The sequence below is a fragment of the Elgaria multicarinata genome, chromosome 13, assembly GCF_023053635.1.
Source record: "Elgaria multicarinata webbii isolate HBS135686 ecotype San Diego chromosome 13, rElgMul1.1.pri, whole genome shotgun sequence".
NCBI classification, from domain to species: domain Eukaryota; kingdom Metazoa; phylum Chordata; class Lepidosauria; order Squamata; family Anguidae; genus Elgaria; species Elgaria multicarinata.
Window position 1 is genome coordinate 11182657 of NC_086183.1, and position 18161 is coordinate 11200817.

The 18161-nt window shown below is 45.5% G+C and overlaps 1 protein-coding gene across 1 annotated transcript in view; it reads right to left on the reverse strand.

Moving 5' to 3' along the window:
- Positions 1 to 848: 848 nt before the first annotated feature.
- LIN28A (lin-28 homolog A) overlaps positions 849 to 18161 on the reverse strand; it is a 50460-nt gene continuing 33147 nt past the window's right edge. The window contains exons 3-4 of the mRNA XM_063140067.1: positions 3399 to 3583; positions 849 to 1378 (exon numbers count right to left, since the gene is read on the reverse strand). Coding sequence (XP_062996137.1) covers positions 1174 to 1378; positions 3399 to 3583 — 390 coding nt within the window. The 3' untranslated portion in view covers positions 849 to 1173. The remainder of the gene's footprint in view (positions 1379 to 3398; positions 3584 to 18161) is intronic.

The following is an 18161-nucleotide window of genomic DNA, read 5'->3' on the forward strand; positions in this document are numbered from 1 at the left end:
CACGAAGTGGCCAACATTTCGTCATAGAGGCCATAATATCGTAATACTGTCTGCGCTCTCCAAAGGCCTAAAATTTACATGAAGTCTTAGGGCAGACTCTTGAACAATCATCCCCTAATTCTTCAAGCCTTGACATTTCTTGAAGCGGGGTGGACACTCCTGCCAGTTGTTGTAGTGACTAAAATGTTGATTTCAGGAGAGTGTAATGCCAAATGGCAGTTTTCCCTAACCAGGCATCCTCCAGATATGTTGACTACAACTCCCACCATCTCCAGCAAGCACTGGCTAGGGGAAGTGGGAGTTGTATTCCAAGACATCTAAGGCTACTGTTATGATTTCTCTCTCTCTCTCTCTCTGCTTCCTCTCAGTATTTTCTTAAGAAATACAGCCACAAAAGGGCCTGAAAGGACTGGGAAAAATTATCTCTCTCAGCTGCCTTATCCGTATGCTGAAATATCATACACACACACAGGCCTGGTTCGCACATAACAAGATGCTGCTGTGTGTGAATTTCCCTGCAGGGTTTCTTGTTGTGACGGCAGCGGCCACCATTTTGAATACTCAAGCCGTGGTGGGGCTTGGCCGTAGCTTTTCATTACGTGCAAACCTGGCGAGCGTGGGTTGTTGGGCTGGTTGACAAACCACCCAGAACCCAGTCTGTTTTAGAGCTGTGGGTGGCTTGTCAACCGCCACAGCAACCCACCCACGCCAGGTTCGTGTGTAACAACAAAATGGCGCCAGGTGCCATGGCAACAATCCCCACGGGGAAATTCAGCCGTGGTAGCTTCTTGTTACATGAGAACCAGGCCACTGAAATTTTTCAGCAATGTTTTAAAAGATGACTTGGAATAATCTTTGGTTGGGGCTAAATGTAAAAAAGGTGGTGAAGGTGCTGTCACCTCCCCATGTCTTGGAAGGGAAAAGATCCACAGACCTCCTCCCACGTGGAAACAGGGCTGGGGGAAGGGCTGAGTCCACTCTGTGGCTTCCTTGGCCTATCCCTCTGCCGAACACTTCCAAGTTTTACCAGCTGCTGCCCGCTTGCCCAATGCCTGCCCTCTCTAAGCCTGGAGGCCGAGGCTGTATGTTGCTCCCCCTTTTTGCTGACTTGATGCACCGAAGCCTGTTGATCCGGTCGACCCTCCCCCCGCCCCCCTCCTGATTTCCCCAACATCATTCCCTGGTTTCAGGAAGAAGGGGCGAGCTGTGCATTTCCTCTTCTTCCCGGAAGTAGGCGGGCTTTCCCTGAGAACTGGGCGTTTTGACGGGGCAGTTGGCCACCATGTGGGCGATGCTTTGGCAGAAGTGGCATTTCTTGGGCTGTGGCGGGAGCTTGCATTCTTTGGCATGATGATCTAGGCCACCGCAGTTGTAGCATCTGGGAAGGAGAAAGAGGAGGTTGGGAGGAAATGAGGTCAGGGGTGTTGGTTAAGGGTACTTGTCCAGAAGAAGCAGGAAGCCTGAACCAGTTCTTTTCTAAGCGGAAACAAACTTCTCACAACTGAATCACAAGAGACCGTATTAAGTCAATAAACTGAAGCCACAATCCTAGGCACGTTTAGACAGAAAAGCAGCCATGCAACTCCCAGCATGCTCTAACCAGCCATGCTGGCTGAAGAATGCTGGGAGTTGTAGGACGTTTTTTTTTTTTTTTTTGGTCTAAACGTGCATAGGATCGCGCTCTTCAAGTCCTAAATCAGAGCTGCACATTGCTCACAGCTGGAGGGACGGATTCAATTGCAGAGACGCTGCCGAGGGCTGTATTCCAGAGTTGGGTGAGGTGAACCAGGGCAGTCCCAAAATATCAAAAATACCAGCATACTGCCAGTAACTAAGCTTTGCGAGAGGCATTTTAACACTTTAGAATTGGAGTGGGGGGGGGGACCATGGAAAAGTTGGAATACCAGAAAATGATGGTTTGCAGCTTTGGGAGGCTGAGGCCCTCCTAGTGGGCAAATTTGGGCCATGGGTCAGAAGTTCCCCATCCCTTCTCTAGCCCCATAGCCAGCCTATTTTGAGCACCGGATTCTGCCCTAAGCCAGTTTAAAGCAGAGTTTAATCGCTGCTATCCCCCGCCCCCTCACCACAGCCGGCCCCTCTTTTTGTGAGGGCATTAAGAATTCTGTTTTTGTTAGAGGGTTGCAGCCCCAACACAGGACGCACAGCATCTCGAAACACACACATTTTATACATGGATCCATGTATAAAAAATTGTTACAAATTTTCATGGCCCTCTGCGTCCACTTCCACGTGACAAATATCCCCCCATTCCTGCCAGCCTTCCAACCCACCCCCCATCCCTGTGACCATCTCGCCTTCGATTTCCTCTCAATTTTAGCAATTAAAAACACACACCACCGAATCCTTTAACAAGCCAAAACTGAAACAGAATACATCGTTTTATGTTTGATAATGTACACTTTATGAACACTATTATAAATTGTAACGGCCATTGGCATGGTGCAAATAAAATCTGAGTTGAGTTGAAGCAGAATACTTATGCCTGCATAAGTGTGCGGCTTTCCCCAAAAAGCAGGAACATGGAAAAATTAAGAGCGCATGATGCATTTATCGTGAGTGAAGAGTACATATGAACACCACTAGGGGGCAACCATGCTCTGCCATCACACCGCTAATAACCAATCAGATTACAACCCCTGCGGGAATGCAAGACGGATAGATGTGGTGAAGATGAGGATTTAAGCAGGCTGGGGATAATGGGAGTTGTAGTACAACACATCTCGAGGGCAGCAGGCGGGAAAAGATTGACTTAGGACCACATTTGTTCACCTCCATGAGCGGTGCAGGTTTTGACAGAGCAGTGCAGGTTTTGACTACGGTATTGGTAAATGTCAACACACTCATGGCTCCAATAGCAACACATGTAAGCCTGCCCCTCCCCATAGGCATGGGATTTAGAAATCTGAAGAACACACAGCATGGGTGGCCAATCTTGCAGCATTATGGCTCCCAGACATTTATTGGTTGCCTCGAAGAGGCCATTTTAGTGGGTAAAACCTCTCAGACACATCCTAGTACTGCACCATGGCAAGCGGTATTTGCAGAAATCCCTGTCTAGAGCAGCCTTCCTGAACCTGGTGCCGTCCAGATGTACTGGACTGCACCTCCCATCATGCTGAGTGGGCATGACAGGAGTTGCAGTCTAACACATCTGGAGGGTACCAGGTTCAGGAAGACTGTTCTAGAGCATTACCACATCTCAGTTGTACTAAAGATTAAACCTGTTGGCTCTAAATCTCTTCCTGGCCAAATCCCCACATAGCCAACCAACCGCTGCCACACAAAACCCACAGCTATCTCCCAGGTGCAGTGGCTGCCTCCTTGCAAAACCATACATGTCCTTGAAACCCTAAGCCCGCGCCTTGGACAAGCCTTACCTGTCTCCTTTTGACCGACGTTTCTGGAGGTTTTTTCCCTTCGGTCTCCTTTCACTTCCAATGCAGAACACTCCCCCTGGGCCGGTGACTCGGATGGACTCCAAGCCCTTGGAGGACTTCTTGAAGGTGAATTCAACGGCCTCGCCTTCCTTCAGGCTGCGGAAGCCCTCCATGTGGAGCTTGCTCTGGAGGACAGGAAAAAGCAGGGGAGAGAGGGGAGGTTAGCCGCAGTGAAAGTTATCACGAACGCCAGCGAGGCGGGACTTTTGCAGAATGCCGCAGCACACATCCACACGCAAGGCGGATTGGACTTGCATTCCTTCTTTGGATCCATCAGATTCCATGAAAGCAAGACAACTGAACACTAGAACACACAAAAATTCCATTTTTCCATTCCATCTGCGGCGGAGTGGAAAACATTTAATGGTTTAGGACGGGGCTTTTTAATGTTAACTGATTGATCAGGTCCTGCTATTTTATTAACTGTTTTTAGTGGTTTCAAACGGCTTTAAACTTTTGAACGTTAAAGGTTTTGTATTATGTTTTATCATGTCGTATTTCAGACTTTTGTGAACCGCCCAGAGCGCTCTGGCTACTGAGCAGCACAGAAATATAATCAATGAATGACTGAACGAACTCACGTTCCTGATTCCAAGGCTCAGTCCATTGCACATTCCTTTATCTCTAAGTGCTACCTCCATGGAAGATACAAGGAAAGGTTCCTATTGTGATGCACACCTACAGTGTAGCAGCCTTCCCAAGCCTACTGCCCGCAAGGTATTTTGGACTTCAGTTTCCACCAGCCCAAGCCAGCATGGCTAATGATTATGGGAATTCTGGGAGTTGTAGTCCAAAACACCTGGAGGGCCTTAGGTTGAGGAAGGCGAGGATACAGTAAGAATTGCCCTGCTTGATCAGACAAAAGATCAAGGTTACCAGATCTTCAAGTCAAGGCACATTTCAATTCTGGCACTCAGGAAGGGTTTGTTAGTGGGTCCAGAGTAAGTCAGATGGAGCCTGCTTGGGCACAACTGAGCAGGCAAGTAGCCACATTCTCACAGTCTTTGAGTAAACCCATGTCTGCACTGCTCTATGTTGATGGGGCCCTGCATGAGTGAATGCTCCACAATCCAAAGAAGTTCCTTGCATACAGAAAACTAGCATTTCTAGGAGAATGCTAAGCTTGAACCTGACATTCTTCTTAAAATCAACATTCCTTCCATTTCCAATGTTCAGGCGGTGAGTGCCGTTGCTTATGTAGCCAGAAACAACAACACCCATGCACAAGGAGTTATTAGTAAGTTTCTGTGAACCCAAGGGGTGTAGAAGTACACACACACAGAGAGAGAGAGAGAGAGAGAGAGAGAGAGAGAGAGAGAGAGAGAGAGAGAGAGAGAGAGAAAGAAAACAGCCCAATGAAGACTGAGCATATTCAGTGGCCATGCAATGCTCACTGTTGGCTGGGAGAAAAAATAGAAAAATGGTGGAGAGGGATGGAATCCTGAACAGCAACATGCCACACTGCAACATTTTGATGTAGACTCCACTAATAAGTTACTATCAACTGGGCATCATTAGCCTGGAGAAGAGAAGACTGAGGGGAGACATGATAGCACTCTTCAAATACTTGAAAGGTTGTCACACAGAGGAGGGCCAGGATCTCTTCTCGATTCTCCCAGAGTGCAGGACACGGAATAACGGGCTCATGTTGCAGGAAGCCAGATTCCAGCTGGACATGAGGAAAAACTTCCTGACTGTTGGAGCAGTATGACAGTGGAACCAGATACCTAGGGAGGTTGTGGGCTCTTCCACACTAGAGGCATTCAAGAGTCCTGCATTGAGCAGGGGGTTGGACTTGATGGCCTTATAGGCCCCTTCCAGCTCTACTATTCTATGGTTCTATGATTCTATAACAGCAGAATCCATGTTTCTTACAAAACTCACACGAGCTGCTGCACCAGCCCAGATCATTTCGCTCCAGAGGCAGAATAATCAAATCTCCCTCCCTTAGGACCTCCATAGTATATCTGCAATAAACCCTGGAGCACATGGAATAAAAATCAATGCACGCCTATGAGTAAAGTAGCTGGAAATAATGCACAACATGGCACCCTGATACACAGCCTTGGTGCAAATGTTCCTCAACTTTTTTAGTGGTGAGGAGTCTTTGAATCACAAGTTAAATTCAAGGCTTGTAGCTACGGGGAGCTTCCGGGTACCCAAAGCCCTCAAATATTAAACACACAAATGTGAATTTTCAGTGTTATTTAATTTTTTTAAGCAGCCTCTTGCTTTTTTCCATGCGGAGCTACAAGGAGAAACATACTTGTCATATTCAGTCTTGGTGATGGTAAAAATTACTTACTATAAAAGGCTCAGGGGATTCAGAATCTATACCCATGAATAACTGCAGGCCTTTTCCACCAAGGCTGCAATCCTGTACACACTTACCTATGAGACAGTCTCATTGAATTCAATAGGATGTACTTCTGAGTAAACATGTGCAGGATTGTGCAGTAAATATTTACCAAAAGATTTTCAAGTTGCAACTTTTCTTTCTGGGAAAGCATCTGTCAATTTTCTGTTACTTTTTAAAACAGCAATCAAAATTGCAAAACATTAAAACCCTATTATGGCCTCAGCTTTTGAGGACGAAAGTCAGTCCATTTCATCAGATGCACGAAATGTTATCCCCACTTGGCAAGCACAGATAGATACATATGGATGTAAAAAGGTGGGGGGGGAGTATAAACAGTGGAATCAATTAGCAATGAAATGCAAAAAGTACATTTTGTGACAATTCAATCAAAGCTTAAATCGGATCAGGTCCAGAGCGAGTTGGATCATGTCTGAAGAACCTTCAGAGTGGTTTGGCCAGATCCGGGACAATGGTGAGACGCTGCACCCCTTCTAACTGCCAAATCATCAGGACTCACTTGACCCATCCACTCACGTCCTGCATGAGAGCCATCATTTTTAAGCAAGGTGGGGGCACCCTGTTGTGGTAGGTCTACTGCTGCAAACAATGGCAGCCATAAAGGGCTATTCCATTGTAATAGGTTTACTCTACATAGGACCAATGTTGGATACTACCCATTGTCTCTATCTACTTTTTAATGTACTTATTTTTACACTTTTAGATGGTCAAATTAACTGGGAGATTTCAGGTGGGTGGGGTGAAGAGGCAAATTAAAAACATAGAATTAAAACCAGTAAAAAGATTTTTAAAAAACCATCACATAATAAAACCAGGCTAAACCAACAGCACAGGATAAAAACCATGCAGCACAGGATAAAACCAAAGTAAAACCAGTAGCAAAAATAACAGCGTTAAGAGCAAATATGCTAAAATAGTTCTCAAAATGACCGGGAAAATAAATTTATTCATTCATGCAGGCAGGCATTCATTTGATTTGTACCCTGGCTTTCTACCATGAAAAATGGCAGTCAAGTTGACAGCATACAACGACAAATAAAATATGTTTTAAACAATAATAAAACAAATGCATTAAAACATAAGAATAATAATAACAGCTCAAGTATTTTATTAAAATTGGTTTTAGCAGGGATGGAGCAAACCTAACCTCCTTCGGAAGTATTCCACAGCCTAGGAGTGGCCCCTGAAAAGGCCCTCTTTGGCGTCACCACCAAACTGGCTCTGAAGGTGGCGATCTCAAAAAAAGGGCCTCTCGCCAAGATTGTAAGACCTGGGCAGACTTGTATGGGAGACGGCGGTCTTTCAGATATAAAAAGAAGTCTTCACAGGAAAGACCATAACATAGGTGCCAGGCAAGCCTCTCTAGAGAGGCATTCCACAAATGAGATGCCATCACCGAAAAGGCCCTCTCTCTTGTAGCCACCTGCCTCACCCCATTTGGCGGGGACACTTGGAGGAGGCCCTCGGATGATGACGTTAGGAGCCAGGTGGGTAGATATGAGAGGAGAACACTCCTTCCTGTAACCTGGCCTCAAACTGATTAGGTCTTTAAAGGTTAAAAGCAGCACCTTGAATTAGGCCTGAAAACAGCCTAGCAGCCACTGCAGATGGCAAAATGCTGGCATATTATGATTGCATCAACCATCTCCAGTTAACAGCTCATCTGCCCCATTTTGGGCTAATGTTGTGGACCGTTTTCAAAGGCGGCCCTGTATATAACACATCGCAATAATCCAGACAGGAGATTATCAGAGCATGAATAACTCCCCAAGTAGGGTTGTAATTGGTATGATCCAATCTAAGGCACCCCCAAACTATGAACTTGAGGCTTTAGGAGGAGTGCAACCCCCTCCCGAACAAAATGAAGATCACTTAACCATGCAGGAAAACCACCAATGATGCCTTGTCTGGATTGAGTCTCAGTTTATTGGCCTTCATCCAGTCCATTACTCTGCCCAAGCACTGGTTCAGAACATCAACTACCTCACCTGTATTAGATGAAAAGGTGAGGCAGAGCAGGGTGTCATCTGCATATTGGTGGACCCTCAGTCCCCATATCCAGACAACCTCTCCCAGTGGTTTCATATAGACGCTGAGAAGCACAGGGGATAAAATAAGAGCCCTGAGGATCCAAATAATTGAACTGCCGCAGGACAGGACTATAATCCCCCAGCACCACCATCTGGAACTGGCACTCCAAGCAGGAGCAGAATCATTGCAATACATCGTCGTCGTCCCCATCCAGACTCAAACAATCAATTGAGAAGGGTACCATGGTCAATGGTATCAAAGACCATTGAGAGGTCTAAGCGAGTCAACAGGGTTGCTCTTCCCCTGCCCCTCTCCCAGCACAGGTCAACCCTCGGGGTGACCAAGATTGTTTCTGTTCTGAAAATGAACTGAAATGGATCTAGAAAATAAGATTCATCCTAGAACGCCTGGAGTTGATCGATAACCACTCGTCAGAACATCTTGCCCAGGAAAAGGATGTTGACATATAGTTGTCTCCATCTTCTAGGTCCAGCTTAGGTTTCTTCAGGAGCAGCCTGATCACCGTCTCTTTTAAAGAAGCCGGTACCACACCACCACTCCCAGAAGAATTTACAACCTCCTGGGCCCAGCCAGACCTTGCATCCCTCTGAGATGTAATCAGCCAGGAGGCATGCAAGTGGTCCACTGAACATGACCAAGCCCTTTGCCTGGATCTGCAAGCCTCCACATGCCTGAACGGAGTGAACAAAGCTTCTAACTTGGAACTTCCACACTGAAGTCCAGCTTTAAAGTACCTTTGTTGAAGAATGGCAACTTTTGGGTATGCAGCAGTGGGTCCAACTAACACGGCTCCTCCTCTGGAAAGAGTAGCATCAGTTCAGGGTCCTACCTACTTAGTACCAAAGGGATTCAGGAGCACACAAAAAGCAGCCCTGTGTCTTTAACAAAGGAGATGTTTCTTGCAGGAGACATTGGGCTAATTCAGCCCTTGATGGCTACAATGCCACGCAGTGACTTGGCGTGCGAACAAACCACCATGGATGGATGCAACACCTCTTCTGGCGCCCAGCATCACCTCCAAGCCAAGGCACTTCAGTGGACCTGGTTTGCCCTTGCAATGGGAAATCAAGTGAGCTACATGCAGGTATGAACTAGCTAATAGTTTACATGAGAGGTTAGGCAGGGCAGGAGGCTTGCAGAAGGCAGATCGCAAGGGCGGCCCATCCATAGAAGTGAACGAGGCAGTCCCCTAAGGCGCCAAGTTAAGTGGGGTGCCAAATTCGAGGAGGGGAAACCCATTTTTATTTGAAGCAAGACTGAAATATTGCCTATTCTATTCTATACAAATGTACTGAAAATTTCATGTTTCTGTATTATCTGATCTCAGAAACATCAGTTGGACAGATGGACAGACCTAAAAAAAATGAATTATGACTCTTGTTTAAATAAATACGCTGAAAAACATTAAATGGAAACTAAGGGCAAAATCTTTCCCAGTTTACCAAAAAACCTCAGCCTAGATCTGCCCTTGGAGTTTGGGGGTGGGGGCGCTGATTGCATGGTTCACCTAGAGCCCCAGTCTAGGATAGGTTGAGATCTACTGGTAGATGCCCAGGTGATTTGCAGTAGATCACCAAAGGTTTCCGGCTCCCAACCTTTTAAAAAATAGAGACAACAGAAGGCCGTTATTCACCCTCCTATATTGTGCAAGAAAGCTTGAGCAGAAGCAAAAAGTTGATTTGTGTGTGAATGAATTCATGGATGAGCTCTGCTTCAGGTACGGAAAACAAATTCCAGAGCTGAGCATATGTTCAGAAGAGGCAGCTCGGTCCACATTCCTGGGCCAGAGTTTGACACAATTTCATCTGGCCTTGATCCTGACTTAGAGCAGTTCTCTCACTACAAACAGTGATCACCCGTTAAGAAGGGCCTTGCAAGTTGAGCTCTGGCCCACAAGGGTGTGCCAGGACCCCTGTATGAGCTTCACGACTCCTTGTGATTGAATCTTGCTTACTTCAGTCAATTCACTCATGCATCCTGGTTCAGATTTCAGAACTTATTAGGGTGGCTACTTATGAATATACCATAAAACGCATCACCATAAAAAGAGGACAAAAGGGACAGCATTTTGCATAACATTTGCTTGTGCTTTTTTATATGTATAGATGAAATTTTTGAATAAAAATAAAATACATCTCATCCTAGTGGGGAAGACTCGGACTACGTGAACTGTGTGCTTGCTCAGTCTTTTGTCCAGTTGCTAACCATGAATGGGAACATCAAGACCCTTGTTGCTCTCCCTTCTTTGGGTTCTTTATCTTTAAACTGGACTTGGACTGGCAGCCCTTCAAACAGAGTACAGTCTTCTGGCAGCCCTTTAAACAGAGGATTGTCCTCTGTAAAAAAAAAAAAAGGACAAATGACCACCCTAGAATGTAATCACTATTCATCTTGCAAAGCAGCTTCCCCACACAACCCTCTATCCACTGAACCAATATATCTTAGGCCATGGCTAGTCCTGCCAATATCCCGGGGATCGCCCCAGGATCATCCCTGTGCATTCACATGACACACAGGGGATCCCAGGAGCAGGGAAGGATGATCCCTCTCTTGCCCCAGGATATCAGCCTACCCTTTTTTTCACGGTTTTTCTGCTGTCTTGGGATGATCCCGAGACCGCAGAACATGTGGGCAGGGGGTTGTCCCGGCTCCTCGCGAGTAACCGTGAGGAGCCGGGCATGGGGCACAGAGCATTGGAGGTGCGGTGGGGGGAGTGGGGAATTATTTTAAAAAACAAGTTTTTCGCTCAAGCGCTCCATCTCCATTTTTAAAAAAATGGCGGACGTGACGTCCTCTTCCTCCTAGGACATCGTGAACCGCTTGTAGACAAGGGTGAGATCTAGCGCTAACCATATCACGAGATCCTCCCTCCTCCATCATGCTAGACCCGGTAGGGTCTAGCCATGGCCTTAATCTTCAACATCTTTATTGACCACTGCATGCATCTGACGATGGCTACAAAAAATCATGCCACATTAGCAGCGCCATGCCATGAACCAGAAACAACGAAGGGTCTTGAGGCACCTTGAAGACTAATGAATTTGCTAAGGCACAAGCTTTTGTGGACGCAGTCCACTTCCTCAGATGCATGATCGAATGAAGTGAACTGTGTCCAGGGAAAGTCACGCCATCATAAATCTATTAGCCTTTAAGGTGCCACAAGACACTTCGCTGTTTTGCTGCAACAGGCTAACATGGCTACCCTTCTGGAAATCCAGAAAATAGGTCCCATTATTTCCAATAGAGTTTCCTCCCTCTTTAATAAGCGTGTTTAGGATTGCACCCTTATGGAGCAATCCTATTTATGTCTACTCAAAAACGAGTCCCATTGAGTTTAATATAGCTTATGCCCGGGGAACTGGGTACAGGATCGAAGCCTAATTTGTTCAATCTTTCAGGTGCTGTGAAATCTTTGCATTTGCTGCAATGCACTAACATAACTACTCTCATAGAACTCAAGGATTAATTCAGTATTCTGCATTATAGTACGTTTGCTAGAGCAGTGAGTAACAGCATGCACAATCGCACACACAAACACACGGACAGGTTTCAACTAATTAAAACTCAATCAACTTCATTGAAAGTCGCCATTGAACTGCCGTAGTTGTAACATCTGCGGAGTGACCAGATCAGGTCTCTAAGGCTATTCTCTAACGCTTCCCGCGATCCATTTCTCGGTGGTTAAAAATGGATCAATGAGCTTTTGTTGTTGTTGTTCCCTGGAGCGCTCAGCTCACCGCTGTGGCTCAATGCCCCCCTCCCCACCCCACATTTTTGGATCTATAGAAAATAGACTAGTTTCATCTAAACTCTTTGCAAAAGAAAAAATAGTGTGCACGGGCCAATATAAGACCCAATTGGCCAAAAATCAAATTGAGATTATGTATTCCCATCTGCGGAATGCCTTTCTCACCATTTATAATTAGACACCAGGCTAAAATCTTCTTTTAGCAAGCGGTTCATCCTTAATTGGTTGCTCTGCTTATTAACTTAATTGCTGGGTTTAAAATAATTTTAATGGGCATTTTGTATTACTGTACTGGTTGCTATTTTATTGTTTGGGATTTTTATGAATTTATTGGGCAGTATATAAATTAAAAAAATAAAGTACCCAGGTCAAATAAATAAATAAATAAATGTATCATAAATTAATAAATGTTTCATTCCCTGTACAAATTCTATAATTAGGATTAGACTGCTGCACACCTTCCGACATTTCACCGATGCAACTAAGGACATACTTGTAATACTGACAGATAGACCAATAGTTGCAAGGAGTACAGAAATGACAAGCTGTGTACTGCCCCAGGTGCTTTAGTGTTCATGCGCATAGATTTACTAACTTGCGCATGGAAAACAAGATACCTTCATGTTCACGCACATCCGTTTACTGACGTGAGCATGGAAAACAAGATGGAACCAGTCACTTGCTCAAAACATTTGGCTTGTCGAGGAGAATTCTATTAATGCCTTTCACACCCTCAACTACAAACGCCCACCCCCTCGCCGCCCAAATCCTAAATGCTGAGAAAAGCTAGACAGTGCTACAAGGATTTTTCTTTAGCTTTGCTTGTTTGCTAGTGAAGTAAAATGAAAGTATAGTTACTTGGAACCAGACATAGTTGGAGCCTTACCATTGAAATTCGAGCACCTTGGATAGTTCTGACTGAAAGCCAGCGCGGATTTACAACCCCACTGACATTGGAGCCACCGGCATCACCTATTCCCACGGGGTGAACTGAGTGCGCACCTGCCAAGTGCACACATGTGCAGCTCCAGTGGTGTGTGGCAGCAGAGGGTAAGCTGTCTTGTCCGCCATAGCCAAAGGTTTCACTGAGAAACTCCCAGGAGCTCCTTGGGAGAACAGAAGAAACCTTCATGTAATGTTCACGTGCATCCATTTACTGATGTGCCCACGGGAAACAAGATGGAACCAGTCAAGGCATTTAGCTTGTAGAGATCCTGGGGAAAGAATGACCTAGCAACTTGCACAAAGAAAATGGCATTATGAAGGAGCAATTACAATAGCTGGCACTTCGTGGTTAGGCCGTTTTCTGTTTCTGTGTCTGCGAGCCACTACCAAAGTTACCGAGGGGCCTTCAAAAGTGGTGTTGAAGGCCCTGGCAACAGGCCCCTGAAGGTAGCAAGGCTTGAACTTGAATGGATTTTTGTAACAGTTTTATTCTTCCAAGATAGTTTACCAAGAATGTACAATAAATACAAAATGAAATTAATTATTCAGACTGAACAGAGAAAGAAAGAAAAGGCACTGGGCAGGAAAACCAGCTTTTAATCTGGTGCCCCCTGTATCAGGAAAGAGATGTGTTGACTACAACTTCCATCACCCCCAACCAGCATGGCCACAGCTCGGGGAAGGCTAGTTTAAGCTATCATGGAAAACTTCCATATAACAAAGCATAATTTAAAACATCGAGGGAGGGGGGAAAACCCGTAAGGCTTGAACTGTGTCTTGAAACGTCGTCGTTCCAAAAACAAATGAACAGCGGCCATTTTCGTACAAATGTATCATATCTCTGGGCTATGTTGCTCTCTGGCAAAATAGTTTGCTTGTGTGAGAAACGCTTTATCCCATATTTTGCAGAATTATTCTGCAGGACCACGAAGGTCCATCGTTTGCCAGCTCTGAGTGATACGGTTAATGCAAGTTATAGGTCTGCAGCAAGTTGGTCAAACCTCAGACCCTGGGGCTAAATCCCTCCCACATGGGAGGGGGGCGCAAATCCGCCCCTCTATGGCTCCCCAGTTGGCCACACCCCTTCCCTAGACTCCTCCTCCTTCCCCTACCGGCCAATCATTCAGTGGTTCCATAGTTTTGGCATGGTTTTTCCCCACTTTAAACACTTTAAATAAGGTCCTAGGGCTTAGTTACTGACATTTAGTTATTAAACTAAAATATGCTGATATTTTTGGCTCTGCATACCACTGGAATGCTCCCCCTCCCTGCCAAACTCTTCCATAACTGAATCTCTCTCTTAGGCCAAAAGAGTTTTGACTCTGCTTGTCTCTAAATTCCACAACATTTTTTTTTTAGGTAGCACTTCTGAATACTTTTAGAATTTACTTGTAAACAGTAGCCTGTCACCTGTTGAATTAAGTTTAAAACATCATTTGTATGATATTTGGACATGCCCCCAAAATATGAATAAGATCCGCCTTGAGGTCTTTGCACCCCCAGTGCAAATCTAAGTAATTATGGTAAATTTTGCTTACTTTCGATGGTGTCAACCGGCCCAGGTTGGGGAAGGCTGAGTGAAAGCATTTCGTACAGATTATCTCAGGGCCATCTGCAATAACCCTGCAAAATTACATTAATAAATGTCTTCTCCCCAGATTGACAATGGGGATGAAAGGCGAAAGATAACACCTTTACATAGGGCCAACTAGTGAATTACCAGGCACTTCCTAGCTTAAACGTTCAATAATAATAATAATAATAATAATAATAATAATAATAGATGTGCCTCTATTTGTTCATCACTGCCATAGCACCAAGATCATGAAAACTAGACACTGAAACTTAGCATGCATACTAAGAACACTTCGGGATAATTGTGTTTTAAAAACACATTAATATGAATTAATGTTATGGGGTCCATGTGATTGAATCCCACAGCAGCCCCTTGGAATACTTTGCTACTCAGTTCACAGCTTTGCAGCTGATACAGTTTGAAGCCAGGAGAATAGTGGGCCGGGGGACAGAGTTATACACTTGCCAGCCCCCCAGGAAATGGGGTGCACCAATCAAGGGCTGTGCCTAGAGGTGCCAACAGGCACACCTTCCCTCAGACAGGGTGGGCACAGGTGGGCACACGCTTGCAGCCTTCCCTGTATCAACATATCCCCACCTGTGGAAAGCCTGGTTTGTTTGCTGCTAATAATAATAATAACAATAACAATAACAATAATAATAATAATAATAATAATGCCTGCAATGTCTCCATTTAAAATCAAAGTACTATGCTAAGCACATTACACAGCAAATAGACTTCTCGCTATTAAAATACGTCCTACTGTCATTTTTAATATCCTTTGGGAAAGCAGAAGCCAACCATGTCTGCCTACCCTGGGTAACCCTTCCCAAGACCCATTGAGACAGCTCCTGCTATCTCTCAGCCAGCCAGGCCATCTGCTATACACAACAGTTCCTTAGAATAGAAGCTTCTTCTTCTTCTTTTTAATGAATGGAGCAAGCCCACCATTCATGAGTTGCTCAGTTACTCAGGTCATGTGACCACACTCAACTTCCCCGCCGCCCAATTGTAAGGAATGCCACATTTAAAAATGAGGAGTGCAGCCTGCACATCTCACACTACACACAGCCTCTCTCCCCTCTTGCCATCCAAAGCAGAATTCTATTAATTCCTTTCATACCCTCAACTACAAACGCCCACCCCTTGCCCCCCACCCCCAAATCCTAAATGCTGAGAAAAGCTAGACAGTGCCACAAGGATTTTTCTTTAGCTTTGCTTGTTTGCTAGTGAAGTAAAATGGAAGTATAGTTACTTGGATCCAGACATAGTTGGACCAGTACCACTGAAATTCGAGCACCTCGGATAGTTCTAACTGAAAGCCGGAGCAGATCACAGCCCCACTGACACCAGAGCCACCGGCCTCCACCGGTGCCATCTCTTTCCCCGGGGTGAGCTGAGTGCGCACCTGTCAAGCGCACACATGCGCAGCTCTGGTGGCGTGTGGCAGCGGACGGTAAGCCGTCTTGTCCGCCATTCCCAAAGGTTTCACTGAGAAACTCCTTGGGGGAACAGAAGGAAGACATGCGGCAATAAAATGAAGACACACATATGCCCATTTCAGAGACTGAAGGGCCACGGCAGCCGTCTCCAGGCTTCCCCATGGCTGGCTGGGAGATGCGGGGAAGGCACCAGGTTGGGGAAAGGTGCTCTAGGGACCATCCCTGGCCCTCAAAATGGCAACATTCGCACCAGGGCAGCTACAGATTCCTCCCCCTGGTGAACACCATGCAGTTCTGTGCCTACAACAGCTGCGCTGAGTGAAACGGGAAAGGCCCACTGTTTATTCGGAGGAGTGCTTGAGAGACTGGCCAGCCAACACCAACAAGCCCCTCCCCATCACCATCACCAAAAAGCAATCTTCTCTTCCCTTGGGGAACAGGAGAGAGAAAATTGCAAGGAAGGCTGTCTCTTCTCTCCCCCCCCCCCCCGCCAACCCCAGCCCGCTTTTGCCTGCCTGCCTCCCCGCTCCTCTCCCTCTGGCCCGGGGTCTTTTGAAGTGACCTGCAAAAGAAGCTGGTGGTCTTCAGGGCATCCCCTCCCCCCTCCTCCTCCTTCCCAAAACACACACATTGTTCAAATTCCTCTGTTATCAGATAGGTAATCAAACTGAAGCCCATTGAATTAGTCAAATAGACCCCCCCCTTGCATCTGAAAGGAAGAGGCCCGAAAGACCCCTCCCCACACACCACACACCACACACAAAGCAGGAAAATTCCCAGGCCTTCTCCGAAAACACGTCCACCACTCCTCCTCTCCCCAACCCCCAGCCCGTTCTCCCCCAAAGAGGAATAAAACAAAACAAAACCCAGGAGCAGAGAGAGAGAGAGAGAGAGAGAGAGAGAGAGAGAGAGAGAGAGAGAGAGAGGGCAACTGAGAGGGAATACTGCTTTTCGACATCAGGATGGGGCCCTAGAGAACAAAGGGTTGTCCCTGTCCATGGGGATGATCAAATTCCAGGAGTTCCAAGGACTTTGCAGGAGGGGAGAGCTTGTCTGTGTGAAAACCATAGTCTCCTCTCCATTGGCAAAAGATGCCATCTTTTTCAGCCGGCAAAGGACCGGCTCTTCAGCCATTCACCTCGGCAAGAAGGCAAAATGATCCAATCAGTGGGGCTTCTACAGCAACCACAGCATTATTGTGGCTATCGCATCCCATTTTTTTGTTAAAAAGATGAATTTAATTCTAAATTACAGGTGCCCCAGTCCACATATACGCACAGAATGACACACAGAGAAACATGCATGTGCACACACACACAAGAGAAACACACACATGGAAACAGCCTTTCCACACCAAATTATTTTACTGCGTATTATAGATAAGCTAGGGTGACCATATTTTGGAAACCAAAAAGGAGGACAACATGGTCACCCCCAAGGGGGAGTGTCCAGTACCAAGGGGACGTGCCCACCCGAACATAGCCTTGGTCACATGTCTGATTTTACAGCACACATTTAAGACAAATCTGTTCTACATAACATCTTAATGTTAAAATCACTGAAATAAAGAACAAGTGAGAGATTCAATGTATCTGAAATTAACTTCACTCACTCCTACTTTTGTAGGTTTTGCTGTACTTTGTAGCTTTTGCTATACTCCGTGTGTTACATTCTCCCCTTCCCTCAAATATCTTTTCTGACTGTATCTTCACTCATTGCAAGCTGCTGTTGTTGTTAACAGGGTTTGCTACTGCCCCCAGATCTGTTTCAACTTTGGTACGGCTAAAGTGCTACCTAAAAGCTATCATGGTGCCAACTTTCAGCTCTTTATCTTTAAAAATGACAGTTCTAAAAATAATAATTTTAAAACCTCAATTTTTAAAAAAAATCCTAAAAAATCAGTGGATGAACGGATCTGTTTCAAATTTGGTGTGGCTAAAGCTCTACCTAAATCCTTTCATGGTGCAAAGTTTCATCTCTTTATCTTTAAAAATGACAATTTTAAAAATAATAATTTTAAAACCTCAAAATTCCTAAAAAATCAATGGATGAACGGAGCTGTTTCAAATTTGGTGTGACTAAAGCCCTTCCTAAGAGCTACCATTGGGCCAAGTTTCATGTCTTTATCTTAAAAACTGACGAGTTATAAGCATTTTTGTTAATTCCCATTAGAGCTGCTCTTTGAAAAAAATATCCAGATTTCCCCTCCCCCTCCCAGATTTGCCATCAAAAACCCGGGCAAATCCGGGCAAATCCGATCATATGGTCACCCTAGATAAGCAATCCATAATAATCCTTTTAAAATATGAGCACCCGTACACCTCAACACGAAGCAGCCCTAACACCCAGCCTTTTGGCAGGGGAAAGCAATTGCGGACACCCCATTTATTCCCATTTCTGTTGGAGACACGCATTCTTCCCAAAGCTAACTCCACGTCGCCACCGACGCACCCCCCCATATCCTTCATGAATTGGTCTAGCCCCCTTTTAAAGCCATCCCGATGGGCAGCCATCGCTACATCTCGCATTCGCAAATTCCGTGGTTTAACTCTGCGCTGTGTGA